Genomic DNA, 21,718 nt, shown 5'->3' with positions numbered 1-21,718 from the left:
TTAGTACACTGATTTCCTAGTTTAAACATCTGTTTAGAGTTTCCCTAGTTGAGGTGACAACCCTTATCGATCAACGCCGTGTTTTGTGTTCCTGCCTCCTTGCGAAATTAAAATGTTTTTAATTATATAATACTGCGCTGTGCGGCTACTGTAGTAATGGATCGAATTGATGCAACCAAGCGAAAGCCCAGACGCACTCAAGGCACACCATCGTATATCTACAGGAATCGCTTTGCCTACGCTCTGCTAGCAGCTGGAGCTGTCTGCTTCGGAATTTGGAGGTAATGTAACCCGGAAATGGTGTTTCATAAATCAAAAATAATGCCGCTCTTCTACAGCTTAACGCCCATGCAGCGCTTGTCAAACGAGAAGCTGTGTAAGACACTACTGACGCCCTCGGAGCAGGAGAAGGACAGAAAGGCATTGTTCGAATTTGGAGCACCGCGTCCGGGCCAATTCATTAGAGACGCCATCGACGAGGCCGAGAATCTAAGAACGGAACGCTAAGCATGGATCGACAGACGCGAAGAGCGAACTTTAAAAACTTGCAGCAAGAGTCCAAAAAGCTTCGGTAATTGTAATTTTTAACATGTTTTCGTAGTTGTTGCACAATAAAATGTAGTTATCTAACCAACAGCATTGTTTTCTGTTCCCTTCCAAGAACGACGCGCAGCAGCAAGGCAGCAGCAGCCTCCAACACATCCACACTATCCTCCTTCTTTGCTACACCACCCGAAAGAGTCGGAACAGAGGATGACACAGAAAATCGCTGTCGAGAGGATGTACTACCAGCAGCAGCCGCTGCTGAGGTGGCTGCCGCGGAACCACGAATCAGGCCAATACGCAATAGCAATGTCTTTGAACCACCGGGTCCAAAGCCCAAAAAGGCGCCCAAGCTGAAGGGCAGCAGCAGCAGTTCGAGTGCTCCACGCCGGGGACGCGGTCGCAGCAAGCAACAGCCGAGCATTAGCAATTTCCTGCGGAATGAGCAGATCTTCGCCGAGGTAACTGCACAGCATTGCATGGCGGATAACTTCAGTCCAGATGATATTGAAATGGCGCTGGCGCTATCCAAATCGGAGGCTGAGAAGCACGGGCACCTGCGTTTGAATGACGATGACGATGCGCCCGTCGATGTGGTGGGCGACAATGCTGGAGCAGCCACAGAGAACGTTCGACGTAGGCTACAGAAGTACGGCTTTCGCACAGCCGCCAAGGAAGGTGCGTACCCTCCGATCAGTTTCCATATTCATAATTAAACCCAAATTCCTGTTCCCACAGACTACAACAGCTTGGCGGTGCTGCCCGGCGTCTCCGGCAGGGGTAGTCGTCGCTGCAAATGGGCCAACAAATTCACTCCCCTCACGCTGCGTAATCCCGAGCTGCAGCAAAAGAAGCTGGAGGACAAGGTGTCTGCTTTTTTGGCTCAACAAGTGCGAACGAAAGAGCTCAGTGAGGAGGAACGTTTAATGCCACCCTATAAGCTAATTAGTTTTGTGCTCCGAGAACTGCAAACCGACAGCCAGTCTGCCATTGTACATGAGCCCTGTGAAGGTCCAGTTGGGGATATAGGCATCTACTTTGTATCCAATTTGATTGAAGTAAGTCACACGCCTGCCCATCATTTGCTCAAGGACTGGGCTGCCATACAGGGCCGTGACTTGTCCCCAGAGCGAATTAGTACGAAAACCCGCCAGCAGATTAAGCAAATGGCAATCGCCTACAATGAGCTGGAAAAGCATTACGAAAATCAGCAACAAGTTGAAGAGGAACTCGATGAACTGGAGAAGCTGCTGGTGGAGAACCTGAGCGAAGAGGAAGAAGAGCCTAAGGTAGAGGTCTCCTCCACTGGCAGCAGTCCATTGAAGGAGCCGCCAGATAAGCGTGCCAAAATGGTTGAAGATGTAAACCCAGAAGACCTCAAGCCCAGCAGTCTTCCCCCACAAGCAACAGCGCGCTGTGTGTCACCCGATCTGTTTGCCGACTCTGACGATGAGCCAGTGGAAGAACCAAAGGAAAATCAGGAGTTTTCTTTGAAAGTTTATAAGAACATAACCACAAGCGATAGTGCGAGTCCAGTGACAGAAGTGGAGGGTACACACAACCAGGAACCAGCAATTTGCTCAGAAGTTTATTCCATTTCAAGCGATGAAGGTAAAGCTTTAGGCACAAGCGAGTAATTTTTACTGATTTTATTCTGATTTTAGTTAAAACTGTAAGCGACGCTACACCTGAGCAGTTGGATACTAAAGGTAAGGGATTAAAATAAATAATAAATCACAAATCACAGCATCCAACGGATGCTTTATTGATCTGACACAAGAACATTCCACGCCAGAATTCGATGAGCCAAAGGCATATCTCAGCACGGATATCTTGAGCATTAGTCAAGCATTTGAATCAGGCAATCTCAACTGCAGTCCGGCTATGGATTCAAGTTGCCAAAAGGATAAACTTGCACTGAGTGCCACAGACAAGGAGTCGGAGAATTCATCGTTCACAGCTCCAAATGACACGAATCCCAGCTGCAGCTTTAGTGATTTGAACTTTTCGCGAAGCTCTTTTAGAAGAAGCGTCAGCCTGTCCACGGATAACAGCTTCAAGAGTCCCTTAAACTGGAAAATGAACTCATCCTCCGAGCAGCCTGCACTGTCTGCTGCTTCACCCTTCAGCATGCAGTCGGATGCAAGCATCGATCTGACCCAAAACGATGAAAGCGATGAAGACAATGATGTGATCATGCTCTCCGATGAGGAAATTAATTACTCCATCTGGAAGGCCAACAAAACGGGAAAGCTCAATAACTGGGATAATCAGAGCTCCGACAGTAGTCCTGGCTCCTCACCCGTAGCCAAAAAGCGAGCTGTGCCCTACTTTAAGACTGAAGAAGACTTGGATGCCTACCTAATGGCTTCGCCCACAATCTCGAATAAGTCGCAAAATTCACGCTCGCCGAATAAGAGCGCTCTGAGCAGGGAGCGTGCAGAGTTTGGGATACTTGATGCGGCACACTCTGAGCCCTTTACGCTCTCGCAAATAATGAGCCCCGCCAGAAATGAGTTACCAGAATCGCACAGCGATATAAACTGGTCAGAGGCATCCTTCCTTGATGCCCCCATCAAGCCTTTATCGCGCAAGAGTAGCCATAAATTTGATGATTTGCTTGTCACGCAGGACGACGATTTGTTTGCTGATGAATTCGATGATTTTGATCAGTTGGTTTTTCCAAACTGCAAGGAATCAACCATTGAGGCGAGCACAGATACGATGCCAAGCGGTCTGGATCGTCTGCTGACGGCTGAAATCCGAATGCCAACGTTGCCGGAACTTTCAACGCCCAAAAAGGTAACATCAATGGGTGAAAGCAGAGAGCCTACGTTGCCTGCCATTACAACGCCCAGAAAGTCATCATCTACAGAGCCTGAACAGTTGGAGGTCAATGGAAATGTGTACACCGTTCGTGTTTGTCATACGCCCAAGCCCGATTTCACACTAATGCCAGAGTCAGAGATCCTTCAGCAGCTGTACAATTATGGAATTAAGCCGCTGAAGCGAAAACAGGCCGTGAAAATGCTTGAATTTATCTACAATCAAACTCATCCCATTATGCAGCCCGTGGAGGCAAAACTGTTGGCTCAGGACCCTATGCCACGCTCCAAATCCACACCCGTGATGTCGGAGAAACCTCGCACCCGACTGTTAGATTCAGCCAACGATGAAGCCTGTCTGACGCCTACAGAACCCATTTTGGAGTTCAAATTCAACACCGAAGCCTCTGGGCAGGATTTGCTACGCTTCTCGCAGTCCGTGCCGCTCAGCCTAAGCGACAATTTTGAGTTCTATGTGCTGCAGACGAATGTGTCCAAGAAGACGGCCCAACCGCTGGTGCCGCTCCACATCGCCTGGCACAATCTTCTGTGTGCCAATCCCAAGCTTCATGAGAGTGTGCTGATGTACGAGCCCATTGATCTGCAGGAAGTTTACTTGCATCTGAAGCAAATGGGTCATCGGTATGAGCCCAAGGACTTGAAGTGTTTCTTCGATCGTCGCTGCATTATATTTCGGTATGAGCTGGCGGCACCCGCCAAGCAAGCGGAGCGACATGTGAGAAAGAAACCAAGAAAGGCGACGACCAAGAGGTCATAGCTGCCAGCATTCCATTGCACTTATTCCTAGAAAAACATTTATAATTAATTATTATTTGACACTTTGTTATTGGGCGCCCTTTGCCCGTTTAAATTATGCTCTCTAAAATTTATAAATTCAAAACAAATCTGTTATAATTATTAATGATTCGAAATAATGATCGATATCTTACGGAAATGTATATTGGAGCTTTATTTGATTGGTTTACTGTACCATTTTGGGTCTGGGTTTACAAAGGGAGAACGAAATACAAATGTATAGAGTTTGCTTTAGAGAAATAAACGAATCGAAATGGAGGATTACAGGATTAAATGCAGACTCTGTAAACTTCTCTCAAAAAGTGGGTGTAAATACATTTAATTTTAAATACATATTGGAGGATCTTACAATACTAGAAGACACTTGGACGGCATAATTTACTCACGAGTCTCTACATTGAAGGCACATTTGTCTTGATATGATGGATAGAAAAAGGGTTCTGCTTGGACCCTAAATGAAGCTATTTGTACTGCATGCAAAATAATTATTCTTGGGGTGCAAATAGACGGTTAGTGGGGGGACAACTTACAGTGACTAAGGTTAGTTTCGTGGGGTAGATATATAGATAGCAATATACATTGCCGGAATGTATAAATGTTAATTGTAATTGAAGAAAGATTGCGCATCGTATTAGGCATAGCTAATCTCATGCTCGTATGTCTTCTCCCTGAGATCGTGGTTGTCAGGGAGCGCATGATGGCGCAGGCCACAGAGACGTGGCCCATAGCGCAGCATAATTATGATGACGCCGACGATGAACATGGCGAGGGCGGCCACAGCGGGGTACAGGAAATATAGGGCCATGGCTGATTGTTTTTTACTTTACTTTACCTTCACTTTAGATGTCACTCTCACGCTTTTGCAGCTCTACGTATTCCTCGCGCTGACGCTGGTGATGCAGAGTACGACCTTCTGGGCGTGGCGGACGCTGATGATGCGCCGAATGAATGGGCTCTAACTCGTCAACGCCAATAACCACTTCGTCGGGGAACACTTGCTGATGGGTCGTGGGCTGCATAGAGAAATTTTGTTAGTTTGGTTCTTTGTTTTGTTGTCGCCCACCACTCACATGGAAACGCTGGAAGTATGAGGCGTCTTTCAGTTCAGTAAAGTCCAATGGCGGCTGTTTGTGCGGAGTTGCAGACCAAATGGACACCAACCAGCGGTTGCCTGTGTGTCTGTCCTGCCAGTACTGGCGATACTTGGAGCAGCAGCCCAAGATAATATTCAATATGATTATTGAGCCAAGTACAACCGTGCAGATGCCAATAGTCACATAAAATGGCGTGAAATTGCCGTAGATGTGACCGGTGAAGTAGGGATTCTTTTCGTATGCCTTACGTTCCTCTTCGATTGTGGACATAGTCCCACAGGAGCTCGGCTTGTTTGGGTTTTATTGGTATGGGTGTGGTTTGCGCCGCCGTCTAAGAGCGGGTCAATGGCCTGCAGGATTAGCCACTAGACGTTCTTCTTCTTGCTCCCAACCAGCACAACACTTAATTGTCTGAAACGAACAAGCAGACAATAAGAAATGATGACGAAGCACGCACAACAACCAGCTCACACGCTGCATGCACCCCAAACTTGAGCACAGCTCTCCTACCCTACCCTAGCCACTTCCCAATTGTCACATTGGGCGTGGCGTCAGCAGAACAAACACAGCGGAAGGCATCAGCTCGAAAGGTCTAGACTGTTTAAACCACCTGCCGGCACTTACCATCTGCGCACGATTTATTGCCACTGCGGTTCGAGACAGTCTCATTCAGAGTTTAGCAAATGCACTCAAACGTTTTAGTTAATTTAACAAATTTAAGCGACAAACACGAAAAAAACAACGCCCAAAGCCTGGCTCAGATTGGTATCGAGTATCGATAACGCACAGTGGTGGCACTAACAGCATCGCAAGCAGGCTTTTACCGATTATATCGATCGACAGCTAAATATATTTTGAATAAATATTTTGTATATTAATAGAAAATAGCTTTAATTCCACACAATATCCGCAAGTATCATAATCAAACTGGCTTAACAACTAAAACAGGTTCCGAAGCACTCCTATATCAAACATTCATAACTCCAGCTATTCAATAGCCCGGGCAAGTTCCCCTTGCTCGCTCCCTTCCTGATTGTCATCACTGGTCGTAGGTCAAAAAACTATCGGTTCTCGTAATACAACGCGCCAACGCCCGCCCATCGTCGGTTGGTGTGCTGAAAGCAATCCGATCCATGGAGATTTTCTGTCCCAAGATGGTATGACTCTGTACAGTCCTTATCAACTGGCTGGCTATTCCTCGACGGCGATGCAGAGGAGACACCCAAATGCGAGACACGCCGCAGCTGCAAAAGGGCGAGATTTTCATTAATGGAATTAATGGGGAAAGGAGAATATTCTCACCTGGCCTCGTATGTCTCCTCGCTGAAGTAGTCCGTTCCATCGACATGAACGAAGCGATGTGCCTGTGCAAGGGGCTGCACCAGGCAAAAGCCCACAATTTGCTGTTTCTGTATGGCGAAAAAGGCGTAAAATTCCTTTGGCACAATGTACGAAGAGTATCCAAGCTCCTTATCCACCACACTAATAATGGCCTTAAACCTGTCCAGGCGCACTGCAGGTGCACGTTCATTGATGCGTATAATTCGTCCATCGTTGGACCACTCTGGACACACGGCCACAATGTCCTCGTCGAGCCAGCCCTTGAAGCGTAAAATATGGATGGAACTGTGGTACTCTCGATGCAGTTTCTCCTCCTCTGGCTCGTGGACGGTGTAGACCAAACCGCACTGCTGACATTGCCTCGCTCCGAATGCCTTCTGTCCAGCGTCGATTTGATACTGATTGGACCCAGTGGCCGCCGACTGCAGTCGCATCGAGGTGCCCGGCTTTCGCCTCGTGGTTTTCTGAGGAACAGGCTGGAGACGTTGTGTGAATATGGGAAAGAGTTTTGGCGCTGGCTCCTTCTGCATCTCTACTTCTGGCTCCTTCTCCATCACCGCCTCAGGCACCTTTTGCATCTCCACTTCTGGCTCCTTCTCCATCTCCACTTCTCTCTCCTTCTCCATCTCCACTTCCGGCTTCTCCTCCATCACCGCTTCTGCCTCCGATCGTATGGCAGCCTCTTGTGCCGACTGTTCAGCTTGGACCACCATATACAACTGATCGACAATCCGCGTGGCTTCCTCCTTGTGGCTGTCGGGATCGCCGATGAAGTACTCGAAATACTCATCCGTACAGATGTTGTTGCTAATCAGGAACTCGAGCAGAATTTGCTGCTGTTCCATGATCTCTGGATCATCGGTGTTGTAGGGCAGTCGCTGCCGAAATCTAGCAAAGGGATCTGGAACGGAGTCTTGATCGTGAACCTGAACACTTTCAGTTACTATTGACTCTTGCACAAGTTCGGGGGCCTCCTCCACCTCCATGGCAGCATCCTCCACATTCATTGCAGCTTCTTCCGCCACAATGGGAGCAGCCGTCGTCTTGGGCTCTGGTTCACTCGATTCGATAATCTCGTCCACGACTGTGTCATTTAGATTCCTGAGAATTGCATCCACTGTGGCCTGTTCCGCTGAGAATAAGGTGGCAGACTTGACGCGCACTCTGCGTGCCTTCTTCACGGGGGGCTGGATCAGAGAAATCCGCCCGTGACTCACACTGGCTTTGATGTTGTCCGTGATCCTGACCTCCATGCACGTGCCGCTCTTCTTGCCCGACTTGAAGAACTTGCGCTTGCTCAGGTCCGTCGGCTCTGGGGGGGAGACGGTGACCGCATCATGGCGTATCAGCGGTATAATGGGCTCGAGCTCCACAGCTGGATCGGACTGCTCTTCCTCTTCTTCACTCAGATCGGAGAAGTCCGAGGTCTGTTGCCACGTACCCTCGGGCATATTGTTGTTAGCATCATCGGCAGCTATCACACTCAACGGTTTGGCCATCTTAATTGGATCGCGAGCACTGTGCAGGATTTGGTGCACTTGCTCCACCTGGGCGCGCTCCTCCCGTTTCTTGGTGATCAAATTTTTGAGCTTCTCATTGCGCAGCGAGCCCAGAAGTAGATCAATATCGGTGGGAGGCAAGTGCTGGTGCGGCACGAGGCGATTGGGTTTCCGTATCTTGTGGCGCACTCCCTTATTGATGCCCAACCGTGGCCGACATGTAGGTGAGGTTTTCGCCTTGCCACTGCGCTGCTGCTGCTCTTTCTGTTGCCTCGACCTGCCCGATTTGGGTGTCCAGCTGGGTGTTGCACTGTGGGAATAGAATGCCATGGTTGGAATGCTCCCCTCCGGGTTGGTCCTCCTCTGCTTAGTTTCCGGCGATACCGTATCCGAATCGTGCGACGAAGCAGCCACTGCTGACGTATCCGTTGTGTGCACCCGCTTTGTGGCCACTCGACGGATTGGATTGCCAGCTGCATCATCTCCTCCATCGTCATCCGACTCTGAAATAATCACATGACTCTTCTTCACTCTGGGCGTGCGTGGACTGCTGCTGATGCTGCTGCTATTGCTGTTGCTATTGATGCACATTGTTTTGTTAAACAAAAGCGGCAGCTGTTCGGTGGCCGCCACGACAACTCCTTCTCCTCCTCCACGTATCTTTTTGTTCTCCTTGTTGGTCTCCGGCGAACTGCTCGTGCTGCTGCGCAATTGTCTGCCCGCAGGCTCCTCATCAAACTTGAGTTGGCTGGGCTTCTTGGAGCTGGCATGGGGCTTCAGTGGTGAAATTCCAAGGATTCGAACGTCCTCGTCGTCATCAAACTGATCCAGATTGGTGCTGCGGCTGCGAAACAATTGCCTCTTACGCTCAGACAATCGGGGGGTGGGCGTGCGCTCGGGGCGTGTGGAATATCCACTACCCTTTGGCGTCTCCATAATTTTGCACACAATTTAATTCGCATTAACTCCAAATTCAGAATCCCGCTTTTTTTGGCCGCCTAGTGCTGCGCAAAGCCAAACAATTATTGTTAGCCAACACTGTCTGAAAACAACCCTGCGTGGACAATGCTATATTTTTGTGTGTGTCGATAGTTTGACAGAAGAGTAGGTATATTTCGGTATATATCCGAGGGTCTGTCGGTATATTTGATCGATCAATCGGCGGTCACACTTGGGACAAAGGAAAAGATTCTGAAAATTTCAACTAGAAATAAATAATTTGTACAAATTTGTGGGGCATTGAAAGCTAAATTTGCATCATATACAGGTAAGTCGTGTTCAGATCATTCTCGAGTTTGTTGAAGCGGCAGCCCCGACGAACCACTGCAACCGTGAAAAAATGAATCTGTGAGCCTGTCGCCGCCATCTTTTTTTGTGTATGTACTTGTGCCGACGCCAATTAATGCGAGACATTGTGCATGACGTGCCCGCTTTGCCTCGCCTCGCCTCCTCAAGAAAGTATTGTATACAAAAGTGGTAGTATATAGAATCCATGCCAGACGTTCGCGGCATATGCCATACGCGCTCCTGTTGTTTAATGACTTTTAGCACATTGGTTCGAACAAGATGAAAATTGCATTGTTTTCTTCTTTCACTTTGAGGTCGCGGTTATCTCCTCGTACCTGCCGTCGCTGTCGTCGCAATCGCGATAAAGAAACCGCCGCCCCGCCAACAAACGCCGCCGCGTACGTACGGATTTGCCCCCAATTTCAAGAAACGCAAGAACCGTGGACGACAACGCAGCGGAACCCGTTGCCGCCATGCCCGGAGCCGGCACGTTCAAGTTATTCATCGGGAATCTCGATGAAAAAACTCAGGCTACCGAGCTGCGTGCGCTCTTCGAGAAATACGGTACAGTCGTCGAGTGCGATGTGGTCAAGAACTATGGGTTTGTGCACATGGAAACCGAACAGCAGGGTCGCGATGCCATACAGAACTTGAACGGTTACGTTTTGAACGATAATGCCATCAAAGTGGAGGCGGCCAAAAGTCGTCGCGCCCCCAACACGCCCACTACGAAAATCTTCGTTGGAAATCTAACCGATAAAACGCGGGCGCCGGAGGTGCGTGAGCTGTTTCAGAAATACGGCACCGTCGTCGAGTGCGACATTGTGCGCAACTATGGGTTCGTGCACCTGGACTGTGTGGGTGATGTGCAGGATGCCATCAAGGAGTTGAACGGTCGCGTGGTCGATGGCCAACCGCTCAAGGTTCAAGTATCGACTAGTCGTGTGCGCCCCAAGCCGGGCATGGGCGATCCGGAGCAGTGTTATCGTTGCGGCCGTTCCGGTCATTGGTCGAAAGAGTGTCCGCGCCTCTATGGCAGCACCGGAGGTGGACGCGAACCGCCATCGCCGCTCAGTGCCGGCGGCTACAGAGATCGTATGTACGGTCGTGATCCCTATCCGCCACCACCACCTCCGCCGCCATTCCTGCGTGATCGCATTATGGACGGCTTTAGGGTAAATGCAGCATACATTTCAAAACATCATCCAACGCTCACCCTCCCCCCACGCATCACAGCCACTAATTGATTATCTTTGCCTCCACAGGATTATGATTACTATGACCGCCGCTTCGAGGATTCACGCGACTTGTACGAGCGCCGCTATCAGTCATCGCGTATGCGCGACTTCCCACCGCCACCGATTTCACGTCGCGAGCCCATGCCATTGCCGCCTCCGTTGAGCGGCAGCCTGCGCTCCTGCAGCGTCACACGTGGATATGACACCATGTTCAGCCGTCGCTCACCACCGCCGCCACGCAGCAGCAATGGAATCAGTCGCTATGGGTATGTGGAAAAAACAGTTAAAACCTCTTCGAATGTCTTTCCTAATCAATGCCATTTCCTCTTCCCTTAGCTCGCCCACACCCCATGGCTATGAGGACTTTAGTCGCGATTCCTTTGACGATCGCATGATATCGTCACGCGGCATGCGCGGTCCCTCTCCACCGGGTCGCCGCTATGCGCCCTACTGAGATGAGTTTTACTATCACGGCAGCAGCTGAGTGGCAGTCGCCTTCGATCCCATACCCAAACATATTGTGAACACAAACAGACTTGTGGCTGCTCAGCTGGTTTGGTCGCCAGCAGCAACGGAATGTGTTGTGTGGCTGCTGTCGACCACATTTTCACACTTGTAGCTGCCGCGTATTCGTATTTTACCACACTAACACTAATCGTAAACTTAAACAAGAGAATACCCCATATTTGTCGCAGCATTTTCCCCCATTATGCTTGGCCAGAACCCCTGCCCCACACACACCTACACACACCAACTAGACAACGACTGCTCATGCCCTGTCCAGCAATTAAACGATCAAAACGTTATTGAATATTGTGAAGTTTTGTGTGTAACAATAAAGAATCGAAAGCAGTCGAAAATATGCAAAAATATACGAATATATTGGTTTCTATCTACCACTTGTGGGGGGAAGGAAGGATATGTAAATCTAGGATCCTCAAGGACTACATTCTAAAGGCAGTATTGCAACGTTGACCTACAGCTAAGACAGGCAGCTGGACCTGTGATTAGGTGGGATCAGTGAGCTTATCGGTAAGGAGCGATTCATCCGGTGAGTTGTCTTCTGTTTGTGCGCCATTCAGCTTATTCAGTTCTTGCAGCTCCACCGGCGCTGGCTTGTCAAACGTAGGCGGGATGAGCAATCGACTGAAAGGAAAGCAGAATTAATTGACGAAGAGACGAAATCTTGGTGCAAACAACTCACTTGCCGAACTGCAGCGCAATCATTGCCACGAGCATCATGAATGATGTAACCCCGAAGGTCCAGTACGTGCCCAACCTCGTGTAAATGGAGCCAACAAAGACGGGGCCCAAGACGCGCGACAGGCAGCCCGAGCCCGTCATCCAGCCCATCCAGACGCCCTGCGGCCGGGGCCCCAGCACTTTGGAGAAGATCGTCTGTATGAGGGTCACGCCAATTGGATAGCCCACGGAGGTGAGGGCAAAGCCAATGATGAACTGCGTCAGGGAGACGGCTGGGATGTCACCGCACCACTCCTGCGTGGGTGGGCAGCCCAGATAGGCGGGATCGTCCAAGCTTAAATTGAGGCTGGCATTGTAGGCCAAGGCCAACTTGGGCGGATCGGGTCCCCACGGCAGGAAGAGCACACGGCCCAGTACCATCAGCGAGAAGCCGCCCCAGATGAGCACGTAACGTTCGGCAAACAGCTTGCACAGCGGCTCGATCATCACGAATGTCACCAGCGACACTATGGCCGCAGTTGTCATCATGATGCCCATGTTCCAGAGCGCCTGCTCGTGCGTCCAGGCCCACATATCCATCGTTAACGATGTGCCCAAGCTGGAAGAAGATGAAACATGAAACACTCAAGCTCTCAGCGTTTGGAAGAACTTACGTTTCGAGGAGCACAAAGTTGAAGACGAGCACAAAGAAGGCCACAATCAGGGTCCAGGCGGAGAGGTAGCTCGGCTTGATGCCCTTCCACGTATCACGCTCTGAGGTGCCACCCTGCATGACCATAACCTCGCGAGCGGCTATTTTGTGTTCCTAAAAGCAGAGCAGACAAACATTTAGGTAAGAGTTCAACGCAAACTTCATTCACTTGTGACTTACCTCGAATACGCCGGGCAGGAACATCATGAAGTTGCACAAACTCATGATCACGTTGATCCAGCCGGCGCCCGTGAACATGTTCATGTGCATCTTGCCCCACAGCCAGACATGACCTATGGGGCCCAGCGGTGTGACAGCCGCTTGGAGTGTCGGGCCGATGATGAAACCCAAGACCTGGGCCAGGGACACCATGGAGACGGCATGGGTGCGTTCGCTGATCCGCGTGGCTGCGGATAGATAGGATCTGCACAGGGCAATGTTCGCTGAACTGACGCCAATCAGAAATCTAGACGCCAGCATCCAGTACTTGACATTGGGCGGACCCAGCTCCAAGGAGGAGTACATGCCGCTGGCTACGGTGAACAGGGCCAGCGAGATGAGCAGCGGGAGACGAATGGTGCCCAGCTTGTTGCCCCACCAGCCGAATATGGGACTGAATATCATCTGACCCAGCGGATTGGCGGCGACTATCAGACCCATGAACTCCTTTCCCGAATTGGGATCTAGCTGGAGTGAGAATTGCATAAGATTTCGCAGGTCACACGGAGCTGAACCAAAGAGACACTCACCTTGACGAGGTAGGGCCATATGCCCGTGATGATGATGCTGAAGCCCAGCGCCATCAGAAACATTGTAAAGTAAATGATGCGCACGGAGCGCCAGCGCTGCGTGTACTCCTCGAGCGTCTCCAGTCCATCGTCGACATCCTCGGGCAGTCTTTTGGTTGCCATGCGTGTTCGCATTTTGCGCACCCACTCCATGCTGATCCTGTTTTATATGTCTTTCAGTGGATTAATCAATGCCTCGCCTCCGGCTGTTTCATTCTGTAAGTGTTTCGATTGACAGAATTGTACATATGTATGTATGTCTTGTTTGTAAATGTTTTTTTAATGTAAACTAAAATGCCCTTTGATCGGTCGTGCTCGTACGAGTATTTCTAGCTGATAATATCGCCAGCTGAAGCAAGGGCTTCCCGCTATATAAAGACTTCAGAACATGCCACTTCAATGGATTATCCTCCCCATTGCCCAGAAACAGTTTGCTTTGACCAACTTATCTCAACAAATTATAAAAGATAAAGACAATCGCAGACTGATTCAGTGCAGCTGTTTTCTTTCTCCCATTCCATTACGCGTGTGTGTTTCTGTGTGTGCTTTAGTTAACGGCACTATCGGTACGGCTATATCATGGCATAGATAACGGTAGAAGGGAACCCTGCCATTTTATTACATGATTTTATTTATCGAATTGCCCAATTCAAAATTTTGTATAAATTTCGCCTCGTCACAAGAGGATCAAAGAAATCCACAGACTACATTCCCCTTTCCTTTTGCACTGATTTGTTCGGAATTCAATTCCAGACTTTGAGATTAGCTCTCCCATGGGGCTGAATGCGCCGAGCAGCGATGCAGCAGTCTGGCTAAAAATAGGTTGGCTCTCTCTCTCTCTCTCTCTCTGTTGAGTTTGGACTCCCTTGGTTCCAGTTAACGGCAGACAAACGGTTCCCTTGTTCTGGTTGGGGGATCTTAGCACGCACACGCACAAATACACACACGGGGAATAGCAGAAACAAATGTAGCGAAGCAACTAGTTGACCGAACATTGATCGGAGTCAATATTAATGGTCTTTCAAATCACCTTTTACATATTCGTATTTGCTCACGCTCTCACTCTCTTTCACTTGGCTTGTGTATTTGATTTTGAATTGATTTCACATTCGAGAGCAATAAGTATTTGGCAAGGGCACATTTACATATTTACTTATTTGTTGTTATGTATATTATTTCCTTATATACAAGCGACACAAATTAACATGCACATATTCGTTTATCGTTTATAAATGAATTGTTTTCATTTTCTCTTTTTTGGTCTGCACTCTCTTTAACGTTAAAACACTCGTCTCGTACACATTGACGCTCTCTCAGCTGAAGCCACATATATCTCGCAGTAAATGACATGAATAGCAAGCCCCCCTTTGTTCTTGCACTCTTTGTGGGAATGGGGGAAAGGGTTCGCTTCAGTTCGTTCACTCGCATGCACCTTTTTTTTTTTACCAATTTTGTTAGCTACCTGTTGCAGCGATGGAGCGTAGCTGCGGCAACGCAACCGCAAGAGGGCGCGGTCAAAGGAGGAATGTTAACTATAACTATAACGAATATTGATGTGTACACTTTTGACAATATAATTGTTGGTGAAATCAACGTCTTTATGTTCTTGCTGATATATTCAAATAAATACGCCCGTTTTAAGTGGTGCCACAGAACTGTTGCTTATTCCGCCCGCATGGTGAGGTAGCACAACAAGGTTGCATCGATAAGAAATCGATTTTAAGCAGCACATATCTATATTTAACGCCTGAAAATTTATTGTTCGAAGAATACTTAAAAATATACAACAAATTAAATAAAAAACGCGCTGTGTATGTGTTTTAATGATTCCCACGAGCTTGCTGAAGACGCCTCAAGCGTTGCTGCCGCAGCCAAGGGAAAAGAAGGCCGCCACGCTGAGGCAAAAGCGGGGCGAGCGTTGGGAGACCTACAGCAGGAGCTAGGGTTACAGCTTCTGGGCTAATGTCGTTGCGGAATCTGCTCATGGAGCGGCCACTGGGACGACGATAAACAGGTGCTCGCTCCTTAGGCTCAACGTCATCGTTCATGATGTTCAGGCTGAAGACATCGTCGTCCCTGTTGTTGTCGGACGATAAATGGCTCACCGTGTCCTGGAGGACCCGGGGAATACGCTCCACCACTTGCATTGCATCTCGCAGCGGTCTGATGTCACGTCCAGATTCTCTCTCCGACTCTTCAAAGGAAGCGGCCTTGCGGGACGCAGCCTTCCTGCTTTTCCAGGACCTTTTGCTGTCGCGATTCGCCTGCTGTCGCTTCTGCAGGGGCGCAGGACGTATGAAGGGCGTTCCACTCTGCTCAAAGAACCAAGGTTCGCGACGTGAAACTGCAGCAGGCTCCACCGGAGCGGCTTGGCGTTTGAATGCCGCAGGCTTGGCTACCCGCGGCTTCTGGCCACGTGTGCCCAGAGGAGAAGGGCGCACCAGAGAGCCGGCGAAATCGTTGAACCACTCCAGGTTATCTACCGATCGCTTATGCCTTGCCAGCTCCGATTTCTTGGCACCCTTTGAAGCTGCTTCCAGGGCATTGGCCGTCAGCTGGCTGGCTGCATGCTTGCCCGCCGACATGGATGGCTTATAGATGGTGATGGTGTTTCGGCGATTGCGAGCGGTCTTCGGGCCAGTGGCACTCCTAACCACCAGATCGCGACGCTGCTCAAACTGCTGTGCATTGCGGACGAAGCGGTTGCTGCTCGGGCCCTGGATGAGAATCTGGAAGGGAGTGTTCAGTGTTTTCGCGTTCTCCTGCATGGTGCGAATGCATTCGGTGTCCGAGTTCTCGTCGTTGCACTCACAGAGGCACTCTTCGCCACAGTAGAAGCCCAAGCAGCCGCAGTGCTCGCAGAGAGCTTTGCAGTTCAGCTCGTGCTTGGCCTCTGTCAGCGGATTGGCATTAGGAGAGGACGTCGCTGGTGCCGCTGAAGTGGAGAGTGCAGATGGGGACACGGTGGTTGCAGTCTCGGCAGCAGCGAGATGTAGTTGAAGGACTGCCAGCCAAACCAAGATTAGGGCTATGGTGTAGGCGTAGAGGCTGCGAGGTTTCATCATTTCCGGTGTCATGGTCGGTGCGGCTCTGTCTTGGCGGCACTCGAATTGGGTTGTGGCTGTACGATTGCGACGCGCGACGCTTTTTATACGCTGACCAGGTGAAATTGTAGATGTTTCTCCGCTTCGTGACAGTCGCTCGATTTTCGATTTGGTTTTTTATTATTCATTTCGACGGAATTTTCGCTGACATCGTGTGATCTTGAAACATTTCCAAAATGGGGTGCTGTTCTATGCTTGATTCGTATGTTCTGTGTGCTGATTTCTCTTTTTGATACGCTACGGTATGAAGATCTCATGCCAAGGCCGAATTCCTGCACTTGAACTTGACACAACATACGGGAGGGGTACAACATTTCTGTTTACAGAATTTATTACAAAAGAAACCCAACTGAACAAATGCCATTAAAACATGATGCAAATCATCAACGCCGCTTGCCTTTGCCCTTCTTGCCACCGCCACCACCACCTCCGCCGCCGCCAGCAGCTCCAGAGCCACTTGACTGCGGCTGGGGCTGATGGAATGATTCCCCCCCCGGTTTGTTCTGGCGCGTCTTCAGCTGGGGAATTTTACCGGCAATGTACTGCATGATCGATTCGCGAGAGGGAAAGTCTTTGCTGCACAACGTGCCATCGGCATTGCGGAGCTGGACGCGAATGCGGCCGCGGAACTGCATCTCTCTGCTGATTTCGCGCGGATATTTCAGTGTCTCCACCAGAAAGTGCATGTTGGTCACAGACAGCACATCGCGCATCTCGTGGTAGTGTGGATTCTCGACGCAGTTCTCCTTGGGCAGGCGGCGACCCTCCTGGCGAGTCTTCTTGCTGTTGATATAGGCGGGGTAGATGCATATCCAGCTGGGGAAACAATAACAAAGACAGCATGTGAAGGAGATTGTGCTTTGTTTTGCTGTTCCCGCACACTTACCGCTCCATTTGGTTGTGTTTTATATCGGGATTCCAATTAATGCGCATAGGAAGTGGTTCCGCCATTGTAGCGTTGTTTATTTTGTAAATATCAGTGGGTTTAATAAGAAAATCAGAAAGTTTTTTCCACGCAGGCACCTTGCGTGAAATAGGGATGGTGCAAAGTGAGACGATACCATCGATAAGACGAAGAAGACTCCGATGAATCGATAGACCCATCGATGAATTTCTGGCTCTACTGGTCGTCGCCGTTTCACAACAATATACAAATGGCTGGACGCAGAATAATTTCAATAACAGTCTTTTTCTGGTCTTAAAGCAGTGCGCGGCGTTGCTCTTGTTGTGTCTTCAAACCGTTTTCCACGCTCAAGTAAACGTGCGGCGTACGAAACAATTCTAGTCACGCGTATCGCGGCGCTTCGTTGTAAACATCGCCACCTCCCCCTCGACACGCCACACACAGAAACGGAACACAACACAACACAACAAAAAGCAAAGGCAAGACTCGCGGCCCAACAATGGAAGAACTGAACAGCATACTGCAGAAAACCAAAGATAAATCAACGCAGAAAGAGCAGGATGAGGTACTTATCCCTTCCGTTTAATCATTCAAGAGCCTGAACTTTGCCATTCTAAAGTTTGACGCCAACGCCTGGGCCTGTGCGTGGGTCTGGGCCTGGGCCTGCGCCCAGACACCCCCCAAACAAAAAAAGCCCCAAACTAATCTACTTCACGGCTCGCTTCTTTTCTTCCCACTGCTTTACGGTTTATTTACATGTCGCCCACGCACCCACGTGCCTCATCGCTTATACCCAGATTCTGCTGCAGCCCTTCACATACATACAACAGATTCCTGGCAAACAATTTCGCTCGGAGCTGGCCTTGGCCTTCAATCACTGGTTGCTCATACCGGCCGAAAAACTGGCGCAGATTGGCGACATTGTACAAATGCTGCATAATTCCAGTTTGCTGTAAGTATATACAAATATTTGATGCATGTTTTGTACGTGCCTGTATGGGTAAACCTGTCGATATTGCATTCAAAACTAATCATGTGTGTAGCACGATTTAATTTTAAATTTGACCTTTGCTTTTAGTTTTGCATTTGTTGCCCCCAACTCCCTCCCCTCTCAGCCCGTAGCTTTTGTTTACCTGCCCCCATGCCACACGTTTGACCCCAACCCTAAACCCATAGCCATAGCCATACCATAGCCATACCCATGGTATCTCTGTTTAATCTCACTTCACACTTGCACAGCCTTTTGTATAGACTCTTTTTTTTTTTTGTTTATTTGCTTTCGTTTATATAGATTTCAGCTGAATGCCCATTTGGGGTGTGAAGTTTTTTTATATTTTTGGTGGAAAATCGTAAAAGTGCTGCACTGCCCGGAAACTTATCTCCCATATGGAGCTCGTTGGGAGTATTCTTATCACCGTCTGTCAGCAGAGCAGTCTTTATCCATTTAGCATATCACCGTTGGGTGGGCAGTTTTGGTTCTATTTGCCGGATGACTCACACCCTTTTTGGACGGAGCCAATTGGCGGCCTTGTTTGGCTACTACATATATTGGATAATGTACTGTTGTGTGTGTGTGCGTGTGTGTATGTGTGTGCACATACGTGTTTGCCTCAAATCAATTCCAAAATTTCATCATGAGCCCGCAGAATCGGCTGTTTACAATACTTTTTCAATTGAATTTCTTGGCATTTCATTGCCGGAATTGGAATTGCATAAATTATTTAGATTTTTCTCCATTCCCATTCCCATTCCCAGCCCGAGTGGGTGGGAATGGGGGAGAAGATGCTGACTGACTGACTGACTTGCTGCTGCCCTGCAGCTCCGGGCAACAATTAAACTCTGAACTGTCCCAATTGAAGTGTGTCTGCCGCTTTTCAATTACGGGCCTTTGTCTGTAAGATGCCAACAGCAGTGGAGAGGAGCTTAGTGCTGATTCCCTTCCCTTGCGAATTGTCACTATCTTCAAGCAGCAGCTAATCAGTTACTCTCTCTCTCCCTCTCTCTGTCTATTCAATCAGGCAAACTAATACTCGCCTCCTTGGCCACCTGTCGCCCCTTGTATTCAAATGCAAATACTTTGAAATGGCCTTAATTCTGCTTAAAATCTTCTCATTGTTTCCCTTGACATCATTCCCATTCCCATTCCCTGTTTTATCTCCTCTCGTGTCCTGTTCTGTTCTGTCCTCCCAAGTGCCTTGTCTTCTGTTCCTAATGCATTTTCATATCGGCAAAAACTTAGTTTTGCAACTATGCCAGTTGCAAGTAAGAGCCACGAGGCAGGCCAGCTACTTGCCCGCCTCCTGCCATGGCAACATAGCCCATCCCTTGCCAGGCCATCCCATGCCCGTCCTGTCCGTCAGTCAGGCGCCTCATTCATGCACTTATGCCCATTGTCATTTAGTCAGCCAGCCGACAGTCGACAGGCATTGTGACAACTCTTGCAACGCAGCACGCCCACCATTCACCATTCGCCATCATTTTTCTCATCACTATCCAGAGGCTCCTCCACGCCACACTCCTCCTCCACTCTCGACACCTCCTGCGCTGCCGCCCTTTGTGCGTTGTCGCTCCAACGCCCACGCCTCCATGCCATCCAATTCCCTTTCAATGCTTCTGCCAGCTTTGGCGGAGCGCAAACATTTTTTAATTACGCAAATGTTGGGCTGCCCAGTTTGCCTTTCCCTTGCCCTTGCCTTCTGCCTTTGCCTCTCCCCTCGCCCTGCCTTTGGGGTGTGTGCCTGGCGGGCAACGTAGTTATTGAAGCGATGTTGGCCTTAAAGCGGGGCTTAAATTTACACATCTATTATTATGAGAGGCATATACAACCCAACCAACACGTACATACACGTGTGCATAAAAATATGTTGTGGGGTACCTGGGGATGGAAGCGTGACGTGACTCACGCTTCAAGTTCTCCCTTAGATTTGTATTTTACTACCATAGAAGATCGATTGATTGATTCACTGACCTGCTCTTCAATGCGTGTTCTTGCTACTAACTTACAGCATTGATGATATTGAAGACAATTCGATACTTCGCAGAGGTGTGCCGGTGGCCCATTCAATCTATGGCGTGGCCAGCACCATAAATGCGGCCAACTATGCTCTGTTTCTGGCCCTGGAGAAGGTGCAGCTGCTGGGACATCCAGAGGTATGTCATCCGATAGCCAAGATTCGAAACAGAATTCAATTAATCAATTTTGAAATCTTTTGGAAAGGCAACCAAAGTGTATACGGAACAGCTGCTGGAGCTGCATCGAGGCCAGGGCATGGAGATATACTGGCGTGATAGCTTCACATGTCCCTCCGAATCGGATTACAAACTGATGACTGTGCGCAAGACGGGCGGCCTGTTCATGCTGGCCATTCGCCTCATGCAGCTGTTCAGTGCCAACAAGGAGGATTACTCAAAACTGACGGCTATTTTGGGCCTGTACTTTCAAATACGCGATGATTACTGCAACTTGAGTTTGAAAGAGGTGAGTTCTAGTCCACTGAGCATTGGCACTCAAGCTAATCATTCCCTGTCCCACAGTACACGGAGAACAAGAGCTTTGCCGAGGATTTGACGGAGGGCAAGTTTGGTTTTCCAGTGATCCATGCGGTGCGTTCGCAAAAGCAGGACAAACAGGTTCTACGTAAGTGCCAGCAGACTTGACCCCAAGGCTCGCCACTCAGCAAGTTACGTTTTGTATTTGCAGACATATTGCGCCAGCGCACGCACGACATTGAGGTCAAGAAGTACTGCATCAGTTTGCTGGAAAAACTGGGCAGTTTTCAGTACACACGCAAGGTTCTCGAGACGCTGGATGCTGAGGCGCGAGCAGAGGTTGTTTGTCCTTGAACTAAATTGATTAGTTTATTAATTGCTCCTCTCCTCTTTACCCTGCCAGGTGATGCGTTTGGGCAGCAATCCCTACATGGACCGGCTACTCAATAAGCTGCTCTCGTGGAAGACCAGCGACAGTGCCAGCATTACGCAATCGAATCAGATCAATCACAACAACGTGACCGCCCGCAACAGCCCCAACCAGAACACACTGAACTGCAATTAACAGCCAAAGAGGCAAAAGAGGGAGCAATCGTGAATTGCGAATGGCGAAGCCTCTTTTGCTGCTAACCCAAGAACCGAGCCGAGGGCCAGGGCCAGGGCGAGAGCCAGCGCCTGCCTGAGTGCGCCCCTAATGCGTTTTCTGCAAAAACTGAAAATATTCTGAGATTTATGTTCCACTTTTGCTTCCCCGAAAGCTCACAAGTAGCCAAACTCTAACTAAAACTTAAACTAAATGAAGGAATGAAAGGGAAAGGGAAGGGAAAAGGGAAAGGAAAACCAAGAGCAGCCTTACAAAAAAAGTAAAAATTGTTAAGCCAAAAGTTAAATGATAT

The 21,718-nt window shown here is 49.1% G+C and overlaps 10 protein-coding genes across 15 annotated transcripts; 4 read left to right on the top strand and 6 right to left on the bottom strand.

The window, feature by feature from the left end:
* Positions 1–60: 60 nt before the first annotated feature.
* Positions 61–634, top strand: LOC117893303. The gene is made up of 2 exons (XM_034799880.1): positions 61–281; positions 339–634. Exons 1-2 carry the CDS (start codon positions 157–159, stop codon positions 505–507), a joined length of 294 nt encoding a protein of 97 aa, XP_034655771.1. The 5' UTR covers positions 61–156; the 3' UTR covers positions 508–634.
* Positions 432–4,327, top strand: LOC117893292 (structure-specific endonuclease subunit SLX4). Of its 2 annotated transcripts, none has more exons than XM_034799863.1 (5): positions 432–571; positions 662–1,221; positions 1,282–2,154; positions 2,208–2,252; positions 2,339–4,327. In XM_034799863.1, exons 1-5 carry the CDS (start codon positions 510–512, stop codon positions 4,144–4,146), a joined length of 3,348 nt encoding a protein of 1,115 aa, XP_034655754.1. In that variant the 5' UTR covers positions 432–509; the 3' UTR covers positions 4,147–4,327. The 2 variants fall into 2 exon arrangements, with proteins under 2 accessions (XP_034655754.1, XP_034655753.1); XM_034799862.1 differs by having other exon boundaries at positions 2,324–4,327.
* On the bottom strand, positions 4,315–5,025 carry LOC117893304. The gene has a single exon (XM_034799881.1). It carries the CDS (start codon positions 4,987–4,989, stop codon positions 4,816–4,818), a length of 174 nt encoding a protein of 57 aa, XP_034655772.1. The 5' UTR covers positions 4,990–5,025; the 3' UTR covers positions 4,315–4,815.
* On the bottom strand, positions 4,989–6,062 carry LOC117893302. Its single transcript, XM_034799879.1, has 3 exons — positions 5,903–6,062; positions 5,255–5,689; positions 4,989–5,197 (listed from the first exon to the last, which is right to left on the bottom strand). Exons 2-3 carry the CDS (start codon positions 5,546–5,548, stop codon positions 5,024–5,026), a joined length of 468 nt encoding a protein of 155 aa, XP_034655770.1. The 5' UTR covers positions 5,549–5,689; positions 5,903–6,062; the 3' UTR covers positions 4,989–5,023.
* A 73-nt stretch (positions 6,063–6,135) lies between these two features.
* On the bottom strand, positions 6,136–9,153 carry LOC117893293 (N-acetyltransferase eco). Of its 2 annotated transcripts, XM_034799866.1 has the most exons (3): positions 7,260–9,153; positions 6,581–7,211; positions 6,136–6,522 (listed from the first exon to the last, which is right to left on the bottom strand). In XM_034799866.1, exons 1-3 carry the CDS (start codon positions 9,052–9,054, stop codon positions 6,318–6,320), a joined length of 2,631 nt encoding a protein of 876 aa, XP_034655757.1. In that variant the 5' UTR covers positions 9,055–9,153; the 3' UTR covers positions 6,136–6,317. The 2 variants fall into 2 exon arrangements, with proteins under 2 accessions (XP_034655757.1, XP_034655755.1); XM_034799864.1 differs by having other exon boundaries at positions 6,581–9,153.
* Positions 9,154–9,251: 98 nt separating this feature from the next.
* Positions 9,252–11,503, top strand: LOC117893299 (RNA-binding protein lark). The gene is made up of 4 exons (XM_034799875.1): positions 9,252–9,385; positions 9,720–10,580; positions 10,671–10,909; positions 10,980–11,503. The coding sequence occupies exons 2-4, from the start codon at positions 9,879–9,881 to the stop codon at positions 11,095–11,097; spliced, it is 1,059 nt and encodes a 352-aa protein (XP_034655766.1). The 5' UTR covers positions 9,252–9,385; positions 9,720–9,878; the 3' UTR covers positions 11,098–11,503.
* On the bottom strand, positions 11,504–14,926 carry LOC117893296 (major facilitator superfamily domain-containing protein 8). Of its 3 annotated transcripts, none has more exons than XM_034799870.1 (6): positions 14,788–14,926; positions 13,287–13,541; positions 12,718–13,224; positions 12,500–12,651; positions 11,848–12,444; positions 11,504–11,789 (listed from the first exon to the last, which is right to left on the bottom strand). In XM_034799870.1, the coding sequence occupies exons 2-6, from the start codon at positions 13,476–13,478 to the stop codon at positions 11,651–11,653; spliced, it is 1,587 nt and encodes a 528-aa protein (XP_034655761.1). In that variant the 5' UTR covers positions 13,479–13,541; positions 14,788–14,926; the 3' UTR covers positions 11,504–11,650. The 3 variants fall into 3 exon arrangements, with proteins under 3 accessions (XP_034655761.1, XP_034655760.1, XP_034655762.1); XM_034799869.1 differs by lacking the exon at positions 14,788–14,926 and adding an exon at positions 14,356–14,689; XM_034799871.1 differs by lacking the exon at positions 14,788–14,926 and having other exon boundaries at positions 12,718–13,220; positions 13,287–13,441.
* Positions 14,927–15,060: 134 nt separating this feature from the next.
* LOC117893298 lies at positions 15,061–16,617 on the bottom strand. Its single transcript, XM_034799873.1, has one exon. The coding sequence runs from the start codon at positions 16,400–16,402 to the stop codon at positions 15,146–15,148; it is 1,257 nt and encodes a 418-aa protein (XP_034655764.1). The 5' UTR covers positions 16,403–16,617; the 3' UTR covers positions 15,061–15,145.
* Positions 16,618–16,742: 125 nt separating this feature from the next.
* LOC117893301 (signal recognition particle 19 kDa protein) lies at positions 16,743–17,483 on the bottom strand. Its single transcript, XM_034799877.1, has 2 exons — positions 17,316–17,483; positions 16,743–17,245 (listed from the first exon to the last, which is right to left on the bottom strand). Exons 1-2 carry the CDS (start codon positions 17,378–17,380, stop codon positions 16,813–16,815), a joined length of 498 nt encoding a protein of 165 aa, XP_034655768.1. The 5' UTR covers positions 17,381–17,483; the 3' UTR covers positions 16,743–16,812.
* A 79-nt stretch (positions 17,484–17,562) lies between these two features.
* On the top strand, positions 17,563–21,610 carry LOC117893290 (geranylgeranyl pyrophosphate synthase). 2 transcript variants are annotated; one of them, XM_034799860.1, is made up of 7 exons: positions 17,563–17,898; positions 18,131–18,285; positions 20,375–20,483; positions 20,551–20,811; positions 20,868–20,970; positions 21,034–21,161; positions 21,226–21,610. In XM_034799860.1, exons 1-7 carry the CDS (start codon positions 17,833–17,835, stop codon positions 21,385–21,387), a joined length of 984 nt encoding a protein of 327 aa, XP_034655751.1. In that variant the 5' UTR covers positions 17,563–17,832; the 3' UTR covers positions 21,388–21,610. The 2 variants fall into 2 exon arrangements, with proteins under 2 accessions (XP_034655751.1, XP_034655750.1); XM_034799859.1 differs by having other exon boundaries at positions 17,564–17,898; positions 20,339–20,483.
* Positions 21,611–21,718: the final 108 nt, after the last annotated feature.

This window comes from Drosophila subobscura, chromosome J (genome assembly GCF_008121235.1).
Source record: "Drosophila subobscura isolate 14011-0131.10 chromosome J, UCBerk_Dsub_1.0, whole genome shotgun sequence".
Lineage (NCBI taxonomy): Eukaryota > Metazoa > Arthropoda > Insecta > Diptera > Drosophilidae > Drosophila > Drosophila subobscura.
The sequence above is the reverse complement of the archived record's forward strand: the minus strand, read 5'-3'. Positions and strand labels throughout refer to the sequence as shown.

What these genes read in the sequence shown, in the direction of transcription:
- LOC117893304 (XM_034799881.1), bottom strand. Translation starts at nt 4,989, where the DNA reads ATGGCCCTATATTTCCTGTACCCCGCTGTGGCCGCCCTCGCCATGTTC.
- LOC117893298 (XM_034799873.1), bottom strand. Translation starts at nt 16,402, where the DNA reads ATGACACCGGAAATGATGAAACCTCGCAGCCTCTACGCCTACACCATA.
- LOC117893293 (XM_034799864.1), bottom strand. Translation starts at nt 9,054, where the DNA reads ATGGAGACGCCAAAGGGTAGTGGATATTCCACACGCCCCGAGCGCACG. An exon ending in GAGGAGACATACGAGGCCAG is followed by an intron (nt 6,523 to 6,580) that starts GTGAGAATATTC and finishes GCCCTTTTGCAG; the next exon opens with CTGCGGCGTGTCTCGCATTT.
- LOC117893301 (XM_034799877.1), bottom strand. Translation starts at nt 17,380, where the DNA reads ATGGCGGAACCACTTCCTATGCGCATTAATTGGAATCCCGATATAAAA. An exon ending in AAACACAACCAAATGGAGCG is followed by an intron (nt 17,246 to 17,315) that starts GTAAGTGTGCGG and finishes TTGTTTCCCCAG; the next exon opens with CTGGATATGCATCTACCCCG.
- LOC117893292 (XM_034799862.1), top strand. Translation starts at nt 510, where the DNA reads ATGGATCGACAGACGCGAAGAGCGAACTTTAAAAACTTGCAGCAAGAG. An exon ending in TCGCACAGCCGCCAAGGAAG is followed by an intron (nt 1,222 to 1,281) that starts GTGCGTACCCTC and finishes CTGTTCCCACAG; the next exon opens with ACTACAACAGCTTGGCGGTG. An exon ending in TTCCATTTCAAGCGATGAAG is followed by an intron (nt 2,155 to 2,207) that starts GTAAAGCTTTAG and finishes TTCTGATTTTAG; the next exon opens with TTAAAACTGTAAGCGACGCT.
- LOC117893302 (XM_034799879.1), bottom strand. Translation starts at nt 5,548, where the DNA reads ATGTCCACAATCGAAGAGGAACGTAAGGCATACGAAAAGAATCCCTAC. An exon ending in CATACTTCCAGCGTTTCCAT is followed by an intron (nt 5,198 to 5,254) that starts GTGAGTGGTGGG and finishes TTCTCTATGCAG; the next exon opens with CCCACGACCCATCAGCAAGT.
- LOC117893299 (XM_034799875.1), top strand. Translation starts at nt 9,879, where the DNA reads ATGCCCGGAGCCGGCACGTTCAAGTTATTCATCGGGAATCTCGATGAA. An exon ending in GCATTATGGACGGCTTTAGG is followed by an intron (nt 10,581 to 10,670) that starts GTAAATGCAGCA and finishes TTGCCTCCACAG; the next exon opens with GATTATGATTACTATGACCG. An exon ending in AATGGAATCAGTCGCTATGG is followed by an intron (nt 10,910 to 10,979) that starts GTATGTGGAAAA and finishes CTCTTCCCTTAG; the next exon opens with CTCGCCCACACCCCATGGCT.
- LOC117893290 (XM_034799859.1), top strand. Translation starts at nt 17,833, where the DNA reads ATGGAAGAACTGAACAGCATACTGCAGAAAACCAAAGATAAATCAACG. An exon ending in AGCTGCTGGGACATCCAGAG is followed by an intron (nt 20,484 to 20,550) that starts GTATGTCATCCG and finishes TCTTTTGGAAAG; the next exon opens with GCAACCAAAGTGTATACGGA. An exon ending in GCAGGACAAACAGGTTCTAC is followed by an intron (nt 20,971 to 21,033) that starts GTAAGTGCCAGC and finishes TTGTATTTGCAG; the next exon opens with ACATATTGCGCCAGCGCACG.
- LOC117893296 (XM_034799870.1), bottom strand. Translation starts at nt 13,478, where the DNA reads ATGGAGTGGGTGCGCAAAATGCGAACACGCATGGCAACCAAAAGACTG. An exon ending in TATGGCCCTACCTCGTCAAG is followed by an intron (nt 13,225 to 13,286) that starts GTGAGTGTCTCT and finishes TTCTCACTCCAG; the next exon opens with CTAGATCCCAATTCGGGAAA. An exon ending in ATTGCGCTGCAGTTCGGCAA is followed by an intron (nt 11,790 to 11,847) that starts GTGAGTTGTTTG and finishes CTTTCCTTTCAG; the next exon opens with TCGATTGCTCATCCCGCCTA.
- LOC117893303 (XM_034799880.1), top strand. Translation starts at nt 157, where the DNA reads ATGGATCGAATTGATGCAACCAAGCGAAAGCCCAGACGCACTCAAGGC. An exon ending in GTCTGCTTCGGAATTTGGAG is followed by an intron (nt 282 to 338) that starts GTAATGTAACCC and finishes GCTCTTCTACAG; the next exon opens with CTTAACGCCCATGCAGCGCT.